General features: G+C 42.7%; 1 protein-coding gene across 2 annotated transcripts in view; it reads left to right on the top strand.

The window, feature by feature from the left end:
* NARS2 (asparaginyl-tRNA synthetase 2, mitochondrial) overlaps positions 1–22964 on the top strand; it is a 122340-nt gene that overhangs the window by 75764 nt on the left and 23612 nt on the right. For both annotated transcript variants that reach the window (XM_059708329.1, XM_059708330.1), the window contains 3 exons: positions 6649–6781; positions 11595–11693; positions 11808–11845. In XM_059708329.1, coding sequence (XP_059564312.1) covers positions 6649–6781; positions 11595–11693; positions 11808–11845 — 270 coding nt within the window. The remainder of the gene's footprint in view (positions 1–6648; positions 6782–11594; positions 11694–11807; positions 11846–22964) is intronic.

Here is a 22964-nt window from a genome sequence, read left to right on the forward strand (position 1 = left end):
CTCTGCTCTTTCTAAGTATAAAGATCAGCTCTTAAATTGCAGGGCCAAAAAGAATAAATGGCCAGGCAATCAGTGCTCATTTTATAGTATTCCCCTTGCCAATTTAGGGCCTCCTAAATGCCCCACAAGGGAGGAAAGGGCCTTTGAAGAACCTTGTTTGGTAACCAGTCTTTATTTTTAAAAAGCCATTTTCGTAGCTGTCTTGGTTGGTGTGTTTTGAGTGTCCTTTTGTTATCTTAAACATCAACTCCAAGCTGGTGGACTTTCCTAATATAGCTCTCCTCGCTCCAGAATTTGGCACAAGAATGCTCTGTAGTGCTGAGTGTTTTCTTTTTCTGCTGGTTTCTTCTCAGCACTGGCCTTTCACCTGGTTTTGTATCTTATTTTGGAAATGGCCCTGTTCTCAGATTTTATTTTAGATGTTGGTTGGTCCAAGCCTTGGTGCAAATGGCTTTCTGTGGATTTTAAAATCAGCATAAATTAAACAAGAGAAATTTCACAGGAACCTAGAAACAGAAGTCATTTCAAAGATACTAGAAATTAATGCCAAGCTCCCCCACCACCACCATTTTTCACTCATGAAAGAATTTGAAGAACAGAAGGGCTAAATGACTTGCTAAGGTTATAAATTATTGATGTAAATGTATCATTCTCATTATTTACATGAAGACAACATATCCTAGAGAGCTATACTTTTAACACATAAAACAAATGATGCTCATCATAAGGAAGGGAAATATAACAAACTATCCTAGTTATCTTTGGGGGGGAGGGGACTGTCAATGTTCACTTAGGAGCATCATTATTTTAATGTCATAATTAAGGCTGAGTCAGATTTGGATTAGGCTGTGATTCTGTGACTTTGGGGAAAGCTTCTTAACCTCTCTGGACTTCAGCTTCTTAGTCTGAAACTAGAAATAGCAATACATACATTATTGGAGTAACTATAAAGGAGTTAACTGTAAGGCTCTTAAACATAAGCCTGGCCCACAAGGAGCACTTGCTAATGGCAGCCACTGTCACTGCTCCTCCTGCCATCCCTGCTTGTCTGATAGAACACAGGGCACTGACATAGGGGATCATTACCGAAGGACTGAAACATTCGTCTGCACAAAGACTAGATGCTGAGTTAGGCAGGTTTTCAACAAACCTTCCGCTCATTTTATCTTTCTCTTAATTCAGAGGAAGCACCATGGCTATCAGTTTTTACTTACCCTAGTAGAATAATGCTTAACTCTTAGGTACCTCAATTAGAGCCTGATTTTTACTATTTATCCTATATAATAAAAGCTAATATGCAAATTGTCCCCTCAACCAGGAGTTCAAACAGGAGCGGGGCTGGCTAGCCAAGCACCCACAGCCACGCCCCCCCAACCCCCCAGCAGGGGCAAGGCAGGCCGGCCAACCACCAGGGTCCCTCCTCTGGGCCGGCCCTGCCCCCAATTGCCCCCCCACTCCGATCAGGGGCAGGGCTGGCCAGCCAACTGCTGGCGGTCCCCACCCCCCACCAGCTGCCCCACTCCCACCCCATCAGCCCCTCCAGCTGGCTAACCTCCCGCATGCCCTCTCTCTGTCTGGCCTGGACCGATCGGCCCTAATTGGGCAGGCCAGCCAGACCTCACCCATGCACAAATTTGTGCACCGGGCCTCTAGTCTATAATAATAAAAGCATAATATGCTAATTAGACCGGACGGCTAAACGACCTTCCAGATGTCATTCCAGACATCCTTCCAAGGCAGAGGCAATTAGGGGTGATCAGGCAGGCAGGCTAGTGGTTAGGGGAGATCAGGCAGGCAGGCAAGCAGTTAGGGGCAATGAAGCAGGCTGGCAGAGTGGTTAGGGGTGATCATGCGAGCAGGCAGGTCAGTGGTTAGGACCCAGCAGTCCCAGATCACAAGAGGGATGTCCAACTGCAGTTTAACCAGCAATTGGACATCCCCAAGGGGTCCTGGATTGTGAGAGGGTGCAGGTCAGGCTGAGGGACACACCCCTCCCCCCCCCCCGCACGAATTTCATGCACCGGGCCTCTAATATATATATATATACATACATACATATATATATATATAGCTGTCTAATATGCTAAGTGTCCCTCCCATCATCTGACCAGTCGCTATGACGTGCACTGACTACCAGGGGGCAGACGCTCCAACCGGTAGGTTAGCTTGATGCGGGGGGTCCTGCCGATCGGAACTGAGCGAAATGGACATGCCCTAGAGCCCTCCCACAGTCCCTCCCAGGCCGGTCAACCTCCCATGGTCCCTCCCCGGCCCTAATCATGCACTGGTGGGGTCCCTCAGCCTGACCTGCGCCGTCTCACAATCCAGGACCCCTCAGGGGATGTCAGAGAGCCGGTTTCAGCCCGGTCCTGCAGGCCAGGCTGAGGGACCCCACCGGTGCATACACTGGTCCTTTGGTTTAACAGTAAAGGGCACTACAGACCTGGTGCCCACAAAGCAACCACCCTGGAGCTACAGCCCACCAAATCACAGCTGACGCTGCCGAGACCCCATGACGCAAAATGCGGCCCACAGCCCAGCCCAGAAATGGTCACTGTAGCAACTCCGGGTAATGACGTCACGTAGCAACACCGGCTTCCTCTCCCTAGCAACTAGCCTCCTTGCAGTTTCTTCAGCCCAGGAACATGACTTGTTTTATAGCCAAGTGCAAACATTTTACACTTTAACCAAATGTTTGTGAAGCATTTTCCCATGCCTCATCTAATTTAATCCTCACAGAAATCCTGGAGTAGGTACATATGATACTCGGTGGAATCCTATTTTCATTAGCTGGAAGATGGAGATTTAGAAAGCTTGGAAACTTGACCCGACTGAAAAGAAGTAAGAAATGGTGAACCTTGAAAATGACTTCAGGTTTTCTCACTGTGCAGAATATAGTCAAACACTGCTGCAGTTAAATATTTTACCTTTTGTTCTCCCTCCATGATCTACAATAATGATCTACTTCATGTTGATATTTACTGCTGAAAATTACCTGAAGGAGAAGTTGGGGTGCTTCACTGGGCTGGGAAAAGTTTACCTACTAGTAAATCAGAAAACAGGTCTAATTAAGCAGGTTTATTCTGTATCTATAAAAGGCTAAGTTGACTCGTGCATGTGTGATACACATAAAGCTCTCGCTGGTGGTGCCAATGGCATACGTGTGTTTCACTCTGTCATTGTCGATCGTGAATTTGGTTGACACTTCTATTGTAGAGAAAGGGCGAATAGCGGTATTAAAATATTTCTTCTTATTAGTTTCCTTTCAATGTGCACGAATCCATGCACCAGGTCACTAGTAATTAAAATGAAATTGCTGATCTGCTTCTGTATTTCATACTAGAGAGCTTACCCTGCATTGCTAGGGGAAATTATTAACCATTGTTAAATAAAACATCTCTATTGCTACTCATTTTAGAGCTCCCCACATAGAATTGCCATGGGAGAAGCAGATGCCCTTGTGACTGAACTGGTCAATCTTTTAGAAATCACTGTTTTCTCAGTGCCTCGTATAATACAAATAGCATGCCTCCTTTGAGCAGCAGTCCCTTGGCCTTCCTTGTATTTCCGGAATATAACTGCCTATTTCTTGTAATCTCCCTCAGAGACCTCAAACTAAATTTTGCTGAGGTCATCTCATTTCTATTTATACCCTGGAAAATCTCAATAAAATATCCTTTATTGTTAGTGAACATCTGTATATACAATTTCTTATGATGCAGTACCAAAAAGAAATTGTCATTTGATTTATTTAGATATACTATTGTCAATCTACCTAGAGATTGTGTAATCATAGATTGGAAAACCCAAGGCCTTGTAATTTTTTAATTTATTGTTTAGGACAGACCTAGATTATTTGACCCATTTTAGGTACTGAGTAACAGCCACAGTAAAATACAGGGTGGGTCAAAATTGGGTTTACAGATGATCATATAGAAAATATAATTAATAAATAATAATACAAGAATAAATCGTGTTTCACGTACTCACAACTGTAACCCTACTATTGCCCCTCCCTGTATATTTGAGTATTTTTCTGTACATGTTTATAATGTTGCTGTTTGCGAGGATGTGTTCTTTTTTGAGTTTACAACTGAGCAAGCCTGTCATCATCATTAGTCCTCATTCATTCAACTTCAGCACCTGTTTTATCTTAGACACCAGAGATACAAATATGAATAAAGCATGACTCCTGCTCTGGAAAATGTCATAGTTCATTGGAGGAGAAAGATACCGATATATATCACTTTGCATTTCAAAGTGATATGTTCTGTGTAATAAATATATGAACAAATTTTTATAGTCATAAAAAGGAGTGAATGATAAATTCTGGGGTGTATCGCAAGGTTACAAAGAGAAAGTGACATTTGAGCCAAGTCTTGAAGGATAGATGGGAATTTGCCATTTGGAGAGAGAGGAGCAAGGATGGGCATTAGTGAGTGGGAACAGCCTGTGCAGAGGCCTAACATGCAGGGCATACCGTGTAAGGAGAATGTCTTCATTGGAGAAAGCCTTTGTGAAAGACAGTTGAGTCAAAGTTAGGAGTTTGAATATTATCCTTTGAAGGATTTTAAAATTAGGGCTGATAAATCAGATTTGAGTTTGAAAACTTGTAGTAGTTTGGGACTGGAGTAAGAAAGATAGGTGGCAGACACCAGTTAAAAGCTGTTTTAGGTTTCTAAGCAAAACAAGAGTTATTTACACACAAGATAGTATCTGGAGATAAAGAAAAGTCTCTAGATTTCAGAGAGTTTTCCAAAGTGTGAACAATATAATGTTGTACTCAATCAAAATGATACAGGAAATGTGGGCAGTGGGGAAGAAGTGGGGGGTAAGGTTGGAGTGAGTAGGTGGACTAACTAAAATTAGCAGAATTGGGGGGAATGTAAAAGGAAAAGCAAGATTGTCCCTTTTTTTAAATCCTCACCCAAGGATATTTTTTCCATTGAGAGTGGAAGAGAGAGGGAAAGACAGAGAGAAACATTGATGTGAGAGAAACACATCGATTGGTTGCCTCCTGCACGCCCTGACCAGGGCCCAGGCTGGGGAGGAGCCTGCAATTGTGAGATGTACCCTTGACCCGGGATCCTTCAGTCTGCAGGCCGAGGCTCTATCCATTGAGCCAAACCGGCTAGGACCAGTATCATCCATTTTTGTTTGTTTGTCTTTTGTTTGTTTATGGGGACAAGGTAGTTTTAGTGTTTTCAAGGACATTCTAATAGGCGAGTCTGGATCTGAATCTTGGGAGAGAGGTTGCCATAGTATTATTTTTGAGTTCTTACTGTTTATTTTTCCATTAGAAACTAAAGTTCTTAGAGGTCAACTTATCATGGTCTCAGTAAGATGACTGTAGAACCAAAACATAAATTCCTAAGCTTCTTACCAACTAGGCCCTTAACTGAAATGGCCTTTTGTGAAAGAAAACATAAATCTTTTTATTTCCACTATAATTGTTTTACTGTTTTGCTTCTCAGAGTATTCTTCAAATAGGTAGATATATTTAAAACTGGTATGCATATTCACAATGTGTTTATTCTCTGCACTATTTTCTGATGTTATTTGACTGATGACAGACAAGTGAAGAAAGCTAGGGATGATAGCTGAAGAACCCCACACCTCTTCTTTTCCCCTAGCAAAACTTAAAATTCAAAGATTAGATAGTCCTCAGTAAATAATCATTACTTCCTATATGTTTTTTTTTAAATATATTTTATTGATTTTTTACAGAGAGGAAGGGAGAGGGATAGAGAGTTAGAAACATCGATGAGAGAGAAACATCAATCACCTGCCTCCTGCACACCCCCTACCGGGGATGCACCCACAACCAAGGTACATGCCCTTGACCGGAATCGAACCTGGGACCCTTCAGTCCGCAGGCCGACGCTCTGTCCACTGAGCCAAACCAGTTAGGGCACTTCCTATATGTTTGATCTAATCTCAGTTGTTGCCCTGTTTCTGAGGAGACTATACATGTTAAAGAATGAATTCAGGTGTAGTGTCCACTTCTGTAGGAATTTAAAAATACCTTTTTCATGCTGGCATTATTGAGCTATAGTTCTTTTTGAAAACCAGTGGATCAAGTAGAGAGTTCTTCAAAATCCACCCTTACCTCCACATTTTAGTGCTCACTCGGCATTAATTGAAACTTGGGTGGTTGGGTAGACTTTGAACAAGGCAAATCACCATACATAGCTGATATTCTTTTTTCACATATTTAAAAAATAATAAGCCCATTTTATCTACATGAGATTCTAATTTTAACTGTTACTAGATTCTCTGTGTAGCTTCATGGGCTGTGGTATTTTTCGTTGACTTTGCTCTTGATTGCTGTGAAATGTAGTTGCCTGCTGTTTAAGGCAGCTGCAGTAGAGTGCACCCAGAGGTGGTTATCATTCTATATTTAGTGAGCCATAGGGTTTATAAAGCATTTGCAAATTCCTTCAGGATAAAATAGTTTCTATAAATGTAACCCTTTTAATGAAACTATTATTATCAACCATTAAGGAAATACAGCAGCTAATATGTATGCATTTCTGGACAAGACAGAGGCCCAAAACTTTCTTTTTCTTGAAGAGCTCACTGAGTATTTTAAATACTTAAAATTAATCATGTGAATCCTATTTTTATACTCTTAATCTTGAATTGCAGAGCTTTTACTCAAGTGTTTACCTTTGGTCCAACATTTCGAGCTGAGAATTCTCAGAGCCGGAGACACCTGGCAGAGTTTTATATGGTAGAAGCCGAGATCTCTTTTGTTGAGAGTCTTCAAGATCTCATGCAGGTAGGTACACAAATTTTAAAGTAGATTCTAAATGTCAGGCATCTGTGACATTAAAATGCTTCTGTATACATTTTTACATCTGTGCATCTCAAGGTATTCATAGGATGAAGAAGATAGAGAACTACTTAATTTAATAAACAGCCAGACATTTAAGTTCATATCTCAGGTTTGCCCTTAATGTTGTTATGATGTTACCTAACCTTGGTGATCTTTAACTTCCTCAACTGTAAAATGAGAATAATAGTACCTATTTCATAAGGTTATTGTGAGGAGTAAAAGAAACAATGTATATAATGTAAAGCACACAGTCTGACATATTGCAGGCTCAGTAAATAGTAGCCCTTGTCATTTCCTAGGCAAACAAATAAAACATCTTTATGGTTAGGGAAATTTCTATATAGCTGTATTAGAAAGCATCCACAGGAGGCAAGGGATGAGGATGGAGAAATGCCATGCTAAGGAGTTTGAATTTCCAAAAGATAAAGGAGAAGGAGTTCTCAGTAGGAAAGGCCATGGTCAGAATTATAATTTAGAAACTTCTCTCTAGCAGCAATATGAAAAATGATTTAGAGTGAGATAAAAACAAGGGTCCTTTTAGGAGGTCATGGCCATAATCCAGATAGAAAACACAAGTTCTGGAGTGGAATGGGCCAGGATTTGTTCATCAGTTCCTTGCTATGTGACTTTAAGCAAGGGACTTAATTTCTCTGAGCCTCAGTTTCCTCATCTATAAAATGGGAATAATAATGCTTACTTCATAGGATAGTTCAGAACAGCGGTCACCAGCCAGTGGTCCGTGAGGTTGGAATGGTTGGCGACCGCTGGTTCAGAGGATTAGACAGATAAAATATATGAGGTACTTAGTATAGTTCATGGTACTTAGTTAGGACCCAGAAATTATTTACTATTGTTATTATGAATTCTCTACTCAGTGCCATTTTGGTTAACATCTTAGTTTGGATTTGTAATTACAAGATGTTTATTTTAGCAGTTTTTATCAGCTATCACTTCCATTCATTTATATTCTCTTCTTATTCACCCAGTAAATGACCCAATTCCACTTAAAACATAAATACTAAATATACCACCAAACGGAATGGACTCACTATTTGATTATCCTGTCTTAGGTTGTATTTTGTAGTAAGCAAGCTCTAAAGCAGAGATTAGCATCAGGGAATTATTGAGGAATGCTCTAGAGAACAACACCTGTAGGGAAAGGAAGAAAGCAGCCTGGGCAGAGGGAGAAGTTGAACTGTGATGCTTTTAGAGGCCTTAGCCAGCTCTGTGAGGAGCTTTGGAGCTGGAATGGTCCTTCATAGTTGTCCCATATGAGGGCAAGAGGTGGGCTTTTGTGCTTCCCCCCATCAACCAGTCATTGGACATGGGCCATCCTTGGGAAGAGGTGTAACCACAGTAAGAGAGCACTCTTGTCCTGGACCATTCCTGAAGAGGAACTCGACCATGAACCAACAGCAGTTAATATTCCCAGCAGAGAAAGCTCTTGGTTCTGAAGGGGTGTTCTGGCCACATGCCATAGTATCCATTTCCCTACCCCATTAACATCTCCCACTATTGTTCTAGATCACTAGGGAGTGGTTTGGGCGTGGTTGCTAATGATACCTAGTGACTAAAGACTAGGAATGCTGTTCAGCATCCCACAGCGCACAACCCTCTCCCCCCAACAAAGAATTTTCTGGCCAACAATATCAATATTAAAACTGTTGAGTAACCCCTTTCTAGATTATAGAGATTCAGGTCTGAGCCTCACATGGAGTCAGTAAATTCCTTAAGTTGCTTTCAGTTTGAGCCCACAACCCAATTCTGTCTTACTCTTTCACTTGGGCAATGAGAGTATTATAAGGACAGAACCATACTTTTTACCTTCCTATTTCTTCTGCCTTGACCCTGTCTCTACTGCCCCAAAATAGAGTCCAGAGGGAACAGCTACAAAAACAATACATAAATTATGTTAGAATTTATTAAACATTATAATCTTTGCTTCATAATTATACATTCTACTAGTGGCCCTGTGCATGGATTCATGCACATTGAAAGAAAGCAGGGCCGTGTTCCCTCCTTTCTGGTTCCAGGGTCCGTTGCCCAAGAACCACCATTGCCAAGTCACTGCAGTTTGGCAGTAAACCAGTTCAGGGCTAACAGTGCCCCAGCAACAATGTAACCCATGGCCCGACCGAAGGTAGAGTCACGTGGCCCCAGGAAGAATCAGCCTCCCTTCTCTCTGGTTCCGAGGTGTGTCACCCGAGAACCACTGCTGCCACCACAGCTTGGCAGCTTTTGCGTTCAGCATCTGCCCCCGGTGGTCAGTGTGTACCAGCCGGTCAGGACTGTCGGATGGTCAGATGGTCACTTAGCCTTTTATGTATATATATATATTCTATAATTAAATAACATATATTTGGTACTACACTGAGTGGGACTTAGCACATATACTGTTGAATGATTTGATTATTTAAAATATAAGCTTTTCTTCTAAATATAGGTGAAAAAATATGCTCCCTCAAAAGTGATCTCCTGCTTTTTTTAACTTTTCTTTTATTTTTTTAATATTTGTTATTGATTTTTTACAGAGAGGAAGGGAGAGGAATAGAGAGTTAGAAACATGGATGAGAGAGAAACGTCAATGAGCTGCCTCCCTGCACACCTCCTAGTGGGGATGTGCCTGCAACCAAGGTGAAGCAGGGGGTCCCTCGGGGGTGAGGACGACGGAGCCCCAACGCACTAGGGCGTCTGCATGCATGACTCCGGGGACCAGGTTCATTGACGCAGATCCGTTTAATTGAGGAACTACAGGGGTATATATAGCATGAGGGGACCAATCAGAGGGAGACATGTTGCTAAAGGCGACCAATCAGAGGGAGACACGTTGCTATAGGCGACCAATCAGAGGGAGACACATTGCTATAGGCGACCAATGGCTGAAAGGCTGGGGTACTATGCACAGGCGGCGTTGCTACTTCCTGGTGTGCTGAGGAAGCATGTCATGGTGGAGTGTGCTCACACCATTGCAACAGCCACAGCGCTGAGACACTTCCTGAGCTCTACTACACCAAGGCACATGCCCTTGACCGGAATCGAACCCGGGACCCTTCAGTCCATAGGCCGGCGCTCTATCCACTGAGCCAAACCAGTCAGGGCCTTTTCTTCCTTTTATAAATTACATTCTGTGGGACTTATTATCCTGATGAAGAGCAGTCTCTTAAATATTAAATTAAAATATTGTAACAAAGGATTTTCTCCTCATGCGGTATAGCAATTACATGTTACTGTTTTAGAGCCATTGAGTAATATACCTTTAAAAACATCTGACGGTTATGCTGACCCTTCAGTTAAGTTTCTTTTTCCTTCAAATATATTTATAGAGCATAGTCTGAAAGTCAAGGTTAGAAAAGCCAATGATTTACTTCTTCAAATGGAAATTTACTGCTCATGAAAGACACCGATTTAACAGCTCCAGTGGTCAAAGTCTTCATCTTACTGATAGGTATACTGTGTCCCTCAACGGTGCAGGCGCACTGTCCAACCTACCTGTTCTTTTTTTCCTCCCAATATGCATTGGCTTTTTTTAATAATTGAAGATATGACTCTTCATAAATCATTTAGTTACTTAGTGATTTCTTTATCTCGCTGCTAGATTGAAGGAGATACAGCCTCAAGGTAAAAGATGCTTGGCCTCCTTTTGCTCTTCTTTTATCCAGTTATTCCTTACTTCTATATTATATATCCATATATATTTCCAAATATAAAAATGTAAAGTATATGTAAATATAAAAGTATTATGTATATATAAATATATCTGGTTGTCACTGGTAATTAAGTACTTTCTTACATCTGGTCATATTAGATTACTTCAGTAAACGCTTATGCTCCCCCCACACACACACAAACTCCCTGCATTTGCAGCCCTGATAGGGTTCACCAGTGATGCAAGAGAGGATTCAAGGAAGGAGCCTGTGTGGCAGTCTGTGCTGAATAAATGCATGTATCTTTACGAGTATGACATTTGGAGGGCCTATTATGATTTCATTGACTTTAAGGCCAAAAATTTTAGTTTGGGTTAAAAATATTTTAGAAATATTTTCCATTTCAATCACTTTCTTCTTCTACAAACAAGTTTTCCCCGTGAGATTTCTATGGACACTTCTGGTGGAATGAATTCGTATACGGGGTAGGCAAAAGTAGGTTTACAGTTGTATATGCTGGTTTGTGTTATATAATGATTAGTGTTATTTTTTGCTTTATGCTTTAGAAAAGCAAAAATGTATATATACTTAGGTGCAGCTATATCTCGTGGCCTCTCTGCTTTTAAGGCTTACTTTCCTTTACCAGTGACTGAATGAAACACTTCTCAAAGTGTCTCACTCTTCATAACTAATATTTGTTGTGTGCTTCTGTGGGCTGGGTATTAAGCTAAATCTTCTACATGTATTATTTCATTTAGCTCTCACAACAATCCTGTAAGCTAAGTACTGTTATTGCAATGATTCCATAAGTGAGAATATTGAAATTTAGAGAGGCATCCATCAGTTTTAGCTGTTTATTTGACATCCGACTTCATTATCAGTATTGAAACTGTTGACAAAAGATGTGTTTTTCTTTCTCATTTTGCCCCCTCTGAGAAGTTGCAATTCCTCCTCTAATTAATCTAAGAAACTAAACTTGCTGTAGCGCATTCAGGATGAGGAGGCCTGACCAATTTATAGTTGCTAAACCTGGAGGCAATCCTTCCAATACCCTCAACAGGTCCTTCACAGAAAGTGGCTCCCAAGTCAGGCTGTTCTGTCATTGCTCTCAGGTCATGGAGGGGCTCTTCAAGTCCGCAACAGCGATGGTTCTCGCCAGCTGTCCCGAGGATGTTGCGCTCTGCCACAGGTTCATTGCTCCGGGCCACAAGGTAATTCGTTTGGTGGATAAAGCCCAGAACATCCACTCTTTATATATGTTAATGACATCTAATGAATACAATTACAATTAATAATAAATTTTCTTTTTCTCTTTTCTTACCAAGGACAGATTAGAACATATGCTAAAAAACAACTTTTTAACGTAAGTAGACATTATACTTTCTCTGAACTTTACTCATATGTTAGCATTTGTCACACTGTACTAAATTTTTTGCTTATATACGGGCTTATCACACTCCCTAGACCAGGGGTGGGCAAACTTTTTGACTCGAGGGCCACAATGGGTTCTTAAACTGGACCTGAGGGCCGGAACAAAAGCATGGATGGAGTGTTTGTGTGAACTAATATAAATTCAAAGTAAACATCATTACATAAAAGGGTATGGTCTTTTTTTTTTTTAGTTTTATTCATTTCAAACGGGCCGGATCCGGCCCACGAGCCGTAGTTTGCCCACGGCTGCCCTAGACTCATGAAAGACCTATGTTTTAATTATTTTTATAGCTCTTGTTTCTGGTTCATAGTCGATAATCAGTGTTTCATGAATAAATGAATAAATAAATTATAGCAATATAAATGAACATAGTAATTATTAACTGTATTAATGCAATTCAAACTAATACTAACTTTAGTAATCAAAATTGGCTCATTAAAAACAAACTTAATCCCTAGTTGGTTTGGCTCAGTGGATAGAGCATCGGCCTGCGGACCCAAGGGTCCCGGGTTCGATTCCAGTCAAGGGCATGTATCTTGGTTTCAGGCTCCTCCCCAGCCCAGCCCCTGGTCGGGGCTCATGCAGGAGGCAACCAATCGATGTGTTTCTCTCACATGTATGCTTCTCTCTGTCTTTCCCTCTCTCTAAAAATCAATGGGAAAATATCCTCGGGCGAGGATTAAAAAGAAAAAAAAAAAACACTTAAAATACTTACATGTAATGTCTGTCTCTGTTTTTCTCTCAGTCTTCCCTTTTCTTTACCATCACTTGCTAAAATCTGATAATATATTCTAAACTTTTTTGCCACTTTTTAAAAGTGTAACATATATTATTGCTTTATTTCCACTATAATTCTATTCAACTTATTTCACCAACCATTAATAAGAGAGGCATATAAGACTTAGTATTCAGTGTGTTTACAGTGTGTATAGGAAATTGGACATTAGAAGAATAAAAAATTGCTTCTGAAAAATAAATTGATATCATGCTTCACTTGCAGTCTTCAGGTTCGGGAAGACTTTGTTTTAATAAAGACATCATCCCATCCTTGAGGAGGGGAATATAATAATTTGGCAGATTGACTGAGTTGAGAATTTCAGGTGTCAGCCCAAGCATGTCAAACTCGAGGCCTGTGTTAGTTTTTGAGTTTGACATGCTTGGCAGACTCTCAGGCTATAAGTTAAAAGTGATGATGAGTCCCTGATGCTGCATGATTAGTGAGGCAGCAGAAGTGGGCTCAGAAAAGAAGAAAATAGTCAGCCGTCCTGTGATAGAGAATGGAAAGGCAATGAAGTATAAGTGAGAGCTTTTGAGGGTTTTTTCTTTCACTTAAATTTATATTGAATATTTACTATGTACCAGGCATTGCTTTAGAATCTAAAAACCGTCTCTTTTCTTCTGCTTCTAAGTTTTTATTAACGTGACTTTTTAAAAACAATCATCCATACCCGTGTGGGAGGTAAGGGTAGGAGGAGAGGGGACAGGTTGCGGGGAGGGAGATTATGCTCTCTTGGTAATAAAGTTCCAGGTTCATCCCAGAAAAATGTGGTCCTTAAAAATCATGTACCACTTTTTAGTACAATCTTGTTCCAAAGGCTACCAGTTTGGGCTATAGTCAGCTTCTTAAGGACCCCAATGGTGTCATCAGTGTTGCACTTTCACGAGCTCTTTCTTCCCCATGTGGTCGGTCGTTGTAAACAACCTCTATCATCCCTTATGGAGCTTGAATCGCCTGGAACCTGCTGACGCCACAACCTCCTTGCTCGAGAGCAGAGCCAGGACCATAAAAACTGTATTAAAGCAGTGAACAAAGCAGATAAAACTCCCTGCCTTCACTAAGCTTACATTTCTGGTGGAGGTAATAACAGCTAAAAAACAAGATAAGTAAGTTAAACATGTAGTCTATTAAGGCCTTCAACTGACTAGATATGACCCACGCACATGATGGAGGTAAACTGCTTTACTCAGAGGCCACAGATTTAAATGTTAATCTCATCCAAAAGACACCTTTACAGAAACTTCCTGAATAACGTTTGATTAAATATCTGGTTACTGTAGCCCAGCCAAATTGACACATAAAATCAGCATTCGCAGATCAGGATAGTGGCAATGGAGGTAGAGAGAGGTTTTCCTATTCTAGATATATTTTAAATTTAGAGCAAGCAGGATTTGCTGAGAGGGAGAAGGAAAGAGAAGAGTCAAGGGTGACTTCAATGCTTTTGTCCTATACTGCAGTTAATGGAGTTGCCATTAACTGAGATTGGGAAAGCCATAAGAGTAGCAGAGGTTTGGGGGAGAAAGGGGATGGTATCAAAATCCTTATCATTGGGAATCATTTTAAGACTGAGAATCTTTTCAGACATCCAGTTGTAGATGCTGGGTAGGCAGTTTGAGTGCACAGATGTGGAGTTTATAGGAGTGTTCTGGACATAAGCGTATTGATACAAGTAGTAATTAAGTAGATACGGAAAGAAGTAATTTGGACATCTGAAGGAATTTGTGCTGGTGATGGAAAACCAGGGAGAAGATCTTAAGAGAAGTACTGTAGCTTCTACTTAATGAACTAGATCTTAGATTAGGGAAAAATATATCCACCATTCATTGACTATGAGCCTGTGATAAATTTCACAGATATTAATGATTCATTTTACCTTCACAACAACTCTGTGAGTAGTTCTTATTGCCATTCTATAGATAAAGAATCAACTCGAAGAGAGTAGGCCAGTAAAAGAAGAAGTGGAGATTAAAACTTATTTCAAACTCATTTATCTAATTTCAAAGCTCATGCTTTCAACCACTATACTTCCTGTATTTGAAAGGGCTCTAGAGTTAGTGCTAGAATAGTTGTAGCTCCCCCACTGTCCTTAAGACCCTTATGTATCACTTAACTGTCGTGCTTTGGAGTCTGTGTCCATAAAATACTAAAGTTAGGAAATGACCTCATGGTCAGTGCCATTTCATTCATTGCCATTACCATCATCCATCCCACACAGCACAAGTCATAGTTGAGGCTTAAATTTACATGTGTGACTATTTGTTAGTCCCTGTCACCTCCATGTGGTCAGAGGCTTGTTTATTTTGTTTACTATTATGCCCCCAGTGCTTAGCACAGTGCCTCTGATAAGAATTCGGCAACCTATTGAATACCTGAGTGAATTCATAAATGACATGTGAGTAACCATGGCGGGGTGAGGATATTCTCCGTTAGACTAGGTCCTTTCCTTGAGTTTTCCTATTAACTCCTATAACTATTTACTTTAGACACTGAGTATAGTGAATTATGATTCAAAGGTCCTGGATTTTAATCCTGCTTCTGCCACTTATTAGCCATTAATGAATGAATTAATATTTATCAACTACCTACTGTGAGTTAGAAACTGTGCTACTCATTGAGGATTGTGTGGTGAAAATAGTTATGGATCGGTCCTGTTATAGAATTTAAAATCTAGAGAAAAAGATGAACAGTTTGATATTTGCATGAATAATTATTTAATTACAACTATGAACCTAATTAATAGTAAATCTTTAACCTTTCTGAACTTTAGTTTTCTCATCTGTAAAGTGGTCACTTGTCTTATATTATTGAAAGGGTCAAATGACTACTGCTGAAGCAAGTTGTCAAGCGAGATAATTTGGAAACACTCCTAGTTAAAGTATTATAAAATCCTTTTAAATGTATTGTTGAGTTCACTAGAAAGTAAAAGAAATTCCAGGAGCTAGAAGTGAAGAGGGAACTGAACACCAGAGGGATATCCATAAATGATATGATTCTGAGGATTCTCAAGGTGGAGGTGAAGGGGGGTTGCCAGTCTTTGTAACCAGGGATTTTAACAACCACAAGAGGACATGATAGGAGACCTAGGCATGATGATTAATTAGAATTGAGATACTTTCTGAAATACACACACACAAGATACTATCTTCTATAATAATAAAAGGGTAATATGCTAATTAGACCAGACATCATTCCAGATGTCATTCTGGACGGCCTTCCGGACAAAGCCAGGGCTGGAAGGAAGCTGGGACCCAGGTGCCTGCCGGCAAGGGGGTGGGGGGCGGGGAAGCCAGGGTCCCAGGTGTCAGAGGGAAGCCTGTGCTGGCAGCCAAGGGAAGGAAGGAAGAAAGGCCTACCTTGCATGAATTTCATGCATCGGGTCTCTAGTATGACCAAAATCTTTTCAGTAGATTTCAGTGTATTCTTGACGACTTGTTATAATTGTTTCATGTAAAAATATATTACTTAAGGAATTTATGTAGTAATTAAATTTTTAGCCTTTATCAAGCACAAATAGAATTCAGTTATTTTACATTTCCTTTATGGTATGGAGGTTTTTAAAATATAGAATCCTTACCTTTTTTTACTTGCTCTTTATTCATGTGTGCGAATTTAAGGCAGAGAATGCTATTGATGAGCTCTTTAGCATAGTAGTTTTACAGCTTTAAAGTCGTTTTCTTCATTCAACAATAAACATTGAAACGAAGATGTTTGGATACTGTACCATGCAATTCCACAATGTCTTCTCCTCTCCTCAAAGCATTTTGGGAAGTTCCTGGGAAGGAGAGGAAATAACCTGTATACATATCAAGAAAAATTAGTAGAGAGAGTTGAGAGGGCCATTAGAAATATCCAGTATCAGAACTGTAATTTGAACTTGAAAGTTCTGCCTCAACTTGAGGTGTGGAGGGAGTAGGGCAGCATGTCCAGAAAAAGCAAGAGACATTTGGACATGAGAACCATTTTTCTTAGAAATGGAACAGAAACATAGCAATGGCACAACATCCTTTTTGATTGCTCTTACATTTCTCAGTGTGATTAAGTAGATCATACCATGTAACGACAGAATAGAACAACAGGCTGTCTGAGCAGGAAAGAACTTTAGGTAATATAACCCAGTCTCCTTGCTTACAAGTGAAAACACTATAATTTTTAATGTTTGTATACCACATTACAAAAAATTGTATAAAATGCTTCCATTAAGGTGGGGTGATTTACATAGCTAGTAAGTGATAGTAGAGTCAGAGGGAAAACCCACATCTCTTGTTTTTATTGAACATATGAGACTCCAAGTGGTTTAGGCATTATCTTAGCAGTTAGAAGCTTAGACTCTGGTCAGCACATCAGGGTTTACTAGTCACATGAGTCATTTTTGGCAACTTACTGATCCTTTCTAAGTTTCAGTTTCCCCTCTATAGGATGCTTGTTTAAAAATTATTCCTACTGCCAACACCAACATCATTCTTACCTTAGAAATTACCTGTTATTCAATACTAGGTTTTTAATTTGAATAGAATTTTCATCTTTGAAAAAAGTTATCACTCAAAGCATAGCTTTGGGGCTTTATTTGGACTGTAAGACACAACTTTCTGATTCGTTATTATAGTACTAGAGGCCCGGTGCACAAAAATTTGTGCACTCGGGGGGGAGGGGGGTCCCTCAGCCCGGCCTGTGCCCTCTCGCAGTCTGGGACCCCTCGGGAGATAACGACCTGCTGGCTTAGGCCTGCTCCCAGGTGGCAGAGGGCAGGCCCAATCCCTAGGTGCAGCCCCTGGTCGGGCTTAGAGCAGGGCCGATTGGGGAGTTGGGGCGCCGCCCCCTGTCATACACAGAGCAGGGCGATCGGGAGGTTGTGATTCCACCCTCAGTCACGCACAGAGCAGGGCCAATCCAGGTGTTGGGGCATTGCCCCCTGTCACGCACAGAGCAGGGTCCATCAGGGGGGTTGGGGCTCTGTACCCTGTCACGCACAGAGCAGGGTCAATCAGGGGGTTGGGGCCTTTCCCCCTGTCACTCACAGAGCAAGGCCCATCACGGGGGTTGGGGCTCTGTACCCTGTCACACACAGAGCAGGGCCAATCAGGAGTTTGGGGCGCAGCCCCCTGTCACGCACAGAGCAAGGCCCATCAGGGGGTTGAGGCACAGCCCCCTGTCACTCACAGAGCAGGGCCCATCAGGGGGTTGGGGCGCCGCCCTCTATCACCCACAGAGCAGGGCCGATCAGAGGGTTGGGGTGCCACCACTCTCACACTCAGGGCAGGGCCGATGGGGAGGTTATGGCTCTACCCCATCACACACAGAGCAGGGCCCGGAGGGGGTTGGGGGGGCGCCGCACCCTGTCACACACAGAGCCGCAGGGCGATCAGGGGGTTTGGGCGCTGCCCCCTGTCACGCTGATCCCGGTGCCGGGAGACACATTACCCTTTTACTATATAGGGTAAAGGCCTGGTGCATGGGTGGGTGCTGGCTGGTTTGCCCTGAAGGGTGTCCTGGATCAGGGTGGGGGTCCCCACGGGGGTGCCTGGCCAGCCTGGGTGAGGGGATGATGGCTGTTTGCAGCTGGTCACACACCCTTCAGGGTGGGGGTCCCCACTGGGGTGCCTGGCCAGTCTGGGTGAGGAGCTGAGGGCTGTTTTCAGGCTGGGGGTGACTGAAGCTCCCAACTGCTCCTTTTTTTCTTTTCTTTTTTTTTTTTTTTTTTATTCTGGCCAGCTTTAGCTTTGAGGCTTGGCTCCAGCTCTTAGGCCTCCACTGCTGAAAGTAGGTTTCTGGCCTTTGCTTACAATGTTGCGATCCTGCTGGCTGAAGCCCAGCAGATTTCTGGGGTTTTGTTTAGCTTCTATGTTTGTTACATAGTTGCTTGCAGCTCAGAGGCCTGCAGCGGCAGGCGGGGAACGTTGGAGTCCTCCGTCACTGAAGCAAGCAAGCCTCATGTTAGTTTCAAGCTGCCTGGCTGCCGGCCACCATCTTGGCTGACAGTTAATTTGCATATTGCCCTGATTAGCCAATGGGAAGGGTAGCGGCCGTACGCCAATTACCATGTTTCTCTTTTATTAGATAGGATGAACTTCATTTCTGCTTCAGAGAATAAGTTTGTGTTGGGTAAGTTATTTTTTGAGCTCGAAGTTCTTGAGGAACTTTATAGATTTTTGTTTTTAATCATCCAAAGTGCTGTTTCATAAGACCTAGGGAAACTGACATTTTCATATATTAGTGGACATAATTGGTGTAACTCTATAAAAGGGAAACAATATCTTTGGCAATATCTTTCAAAATATGTAAAACTGCAAATGCCAACACACTTTGATTCAACAATTTCATTTTTTTTCATTTGCAAAATTAGTATATGAGAGTCATTTGTAGCATAAAATAGGTATATGTAGTAATGATTTATAGTAGCAAAGATTGGAAATAGCTGAAATATCTACCCACCAGTAGATGACTGCCTAAAACTAATTAGGTTACATCCACAAAATAGAATATTACGTAATAGTTCAAAAAATGAGGAAACTTTTCATATTCTGATATGGAAAGATCTGCAAGGTATATTTTTGCATAAGTAATGATATAAGAGTCTATGGTATGTATGCTATGGCTGCCATCTATTTTTTATAGGGAGATTATATATTAACTAGAGGCCTGGTGCACAAATTCATGCACCAGTGGGGTGCCTCAGCCTGGCCTGCAGGATCGGGCCAAAACCGGCTCTCCGACATCCCCCAAGGAGTCCGGGATTGCGAGAGGGCACAGTCCAGGCCAAAGGACCCCACCGGTGCACAATCAGGGCTGGGGAGGGCTCCAGGGCATGCCTGTCTCACTCAGTCCTGATCAGCCAGACCCCAGCAGCAAGCTAACCTACTGGTTGGAGCGTCTGCCCCCTGGTGGTCAGTGCATATCATAGCGACTGGTCGACTGTCTGCCCCTTGGTGGTCATTGCACATCATAGTGAGCAGTTGAGCAGCCTTAGCATGTCATTAGCATATTATGCTTTGATTGGTTGGACGACTGTACACTTAGCATATTAGGCTTTTATTATATAGGACTAGAGGCCCGGTGCACAAAAATTTGTGCACTGGCGGGGGGGGTCCCTCAGCCCAGCTTGCCCCCTATCACATACTGGGAGCCCTAGGGGATGTCCTGCTACCTGCTCCCTGCTCCCCTTGGGGAGCGGGCCTAAGCCACAGTCTGGCCTCCCTTTGTGGGAGTCAACCGGGCTGATCAGGGGAAAGCACCAGCCCCATCACCACACTGTTGCAGCCACTGCCAGTCACCGCAGCCACCAAGGTGTTTTCATCAACACGGACTCCAGTCCCTTTACCATGAAAAAAATGACAACTTTATTTAGGCATTTTCAAGAAGTGTCTTTCATAGGATATGACCTTTCTTTCTTTCTCCCTTTCTTCCTTCCTTTCTTTCTTTCTTTCTTTCTTTCTTTCTTTCTTTCTTCTTCTTTCTTCTCTCTTCTTTCTCTCTTTCTCTCTTTCTCTCTTTCTCTCTCTCTCTCTCTCTCTCTCTCTTTCTCTCTCTCTCTCTCTTCTCTCTTCTCTCTCTCTTTCTCTCTTCTCTCTCTCTTTCTTCTCTCTTTCTCTCTCTTCTTTCTCTCTCTCTTTCTCTCTTTCTTTCTCTCTTTCTCTCCTTTCTTTCTCTCTTTCTTTCTCTCTTTCTCTCTCTCTTTCTCTCTCTCTCTTTCTTTCTCTCTCTTTCTCTCTCTCTTTCTTTCTTTCTTCCTCTCTCTGTCTCTTTCTTTCTTCATTTCTTTCTTTCCTTTCTTTTCTCCTCACCTGAGGATATGTTTCCATTGATTTTTAGAGAATGTGGAAGAGAAAGGGAAAGACAGAGAGAAACATCAAAGTGAGAGGAACACTTTGATTGGTTGCCTCCTGCATGAGCCCTGACCTGGGCCCGGGCCAAGGAGGAGCCTGCAACCTAAGTACGTGCCCTTGGTCAGAATTGAACCCAGAATCTGCATTGGGCAGGCCGAGGCATTATCCACTGAGCCAAACCAGCTAGGGCAGGATATGACATTTCTTAACTCTCCAGCAGCAGATCTTCCTTTTTTTCTCCAGGAGTGTGGTAAAAAAACACCCTAGAACACCTACTTGGACTCTTATTACCCAAGTTACTAAGAATATTACCAGTGGCATACAGGGAGCTTAGCCAATCAGCAATCAGAAAAGGTGTTTCCTCTGTAGTTCACACCAGTTGCCGGTTTGGCCCCTGCCCGGGCCTAACGCCTCTGGCGAGTCATTAGCCCTGGGCTAGGGCACCCACAGCTCCCTGCCGCCATGGCCATCAAGGATCACTGGCTGGCTCCACTCTGGCCCAGGCCTAATGGGCCGGTGCACCCCCAGCTCCCCGCCGCCTCCATCAAGGATCGCTGGCTGGCTCCACCCCGGCCCAAGCCTAAAGCCCTGGCCGAGGCGTTAGGCCTGTGCCGGGGCACCCCCAGCTTCCCGCTGCCGCCATCAATGATCGCTGGCTGGCTCCGCCCAGGCACAGGCCTAAAGCCTCTGGCCGAGGTTTTAGGCCTGGGCCGGGGCACCCCTAGCTTCCCGCCGCCACCGCCATCAAAGATCGCTGGCTCAACAATCACTGGCTGGCTCTGCCCCGGACCAGGCCTAAAGCCTCTGGCCAAGGTTTTAGGCCTGGACCAGGGCACCCCCAGCTCCCTGCCGCCGCCGCCATCAATGATCGCTAGCTGGCTCTTCCCTGGCCCAAGCCTAAAGCCTCAGGCCGAGGTGTTAGGCCTGGGCCAGGGCACCCCCCAGCTCCCCTCCACCGCCATCAACAATCGCTGGCTCAATGATCGCTGGCTGGCTCCGCCCCGCCCAGGCTTAAAGCCTCTGGCCGAGGTTTTAGGCCTGGGCCAGGGCACCCCCAGCTCCCTGCCGCAGCCACCATCAAGGATCGCTGGCTGGCTCCGCCCCTGTTCCCCGCCGCCGCCATCAACCATCGCTGGCTCAACAATTGCTGGCAGGTTCCTCCCTGACCCAGGCCTAAAGCCTCAGTCTGTGGCTTGGCGCCTACGTACGCAAATTAACTGCCATCTTGGTCGGCAGTTAATTTGCATATCACCCTGATTAGCCAATGGGAAGGGTAGTGAAGTTACGGTTAATTACCATGTGTCTCTATTATTAGATAGGATATTTGCTTACAGATGTATAAAACCTTCTGGGGGGAAAATCCCCGCTGGAAGGATACACAAAACCACTAACAGTGATTGTGTGAGAAGAGGAACTAATTAGGTTGCTATGGGACAGGATGGAAAGTCGTATACTCTTTCATACATAATGATTTCTTTAAAAAATAAAAACACCACTATGATGTGCATATATTATCTATTCAAAGCATGTATATAAATTTTTGGCTTGGTTTGCTTTAGGCATGAGATTTCTTACTGAGGTAACCTATGATATTTTTCTTAACCTAGTCTTAAACAATGCTTAGAATATATTAAAGAGGCCTTACCATGACCTGAAAAAGTTCATAGGACCTGACTTGTGACTACCTTTCCTATCTAATTTCCTGGCATTCTTCCCCTTGTTCAATACTAGGTCACATTGACCTTTTCCTTCTTTGAATATGCCAGACTCAGGCCTCACTTCAGGCCTGTGTACCCACTGTTCCTTTTGCCTGGTATACTTCCCCAGATATTTATATGGTTCCTTTACTTCATGCAGGTTTCTGTTAAGATGTCGCCAACTCAGTGAAGCCTTTCATCATCATCATCTTTTCTAGAAGAGCACCCTCAAACATCCTCTGTCTTCTTACCTAGCTTTATTTTTCTTCATAGCACTAATAGCTCCCTGGCATCATATTATTTCTGTTTATTTGTTTATCTTTCTCCCCACTCCTCACCTGTACCCCCAATATCTATCTATCTATCTCTCTATCTCTCTCTCTATCTATCTATCTACCTAACTGTCTCTCTCACTCTCTCTCTTTCTCTCTCACAAACACACACACACCACACACAAATATCTACATAAAGGCAGGAGCTTCACTTTTAGTTACTGTATATCCAGTACCTAGAATAATCCCTAGCACAGAGTAGGTGCTCAGTATGTTTTTGGGTGAATGAATGAATGATGGCTCTAGGAAAATATTTTTGCTCATCCAGCCTCTATATTTCACACCGTTAATTACAGCATTGGCATAGCATGAATTCAGAGTAAATCTCTACTTGCTTAGTGACTATCTGCTCCGTGTGCACTACAAGTAGGTCAAAACTAGGGTTATTGGATGGCCATTCTCTTCATGCTGATAGGCGGCCCA

The sequence above is a fragment of the Myotis daubentonii genome, chromosome 9, assembly GCF_963259705.1.
Source record: "Myotis daubentonii chromosome 9, mMyoDau2.1, whole genome shotgun sequence".
Classification (NCBI taxonomy): Eukaryota; Metazoa; Chordata; class Mammalia; order Chiroptera; family Vespertilionidae; genus Myotis; species Myotis daubentonii.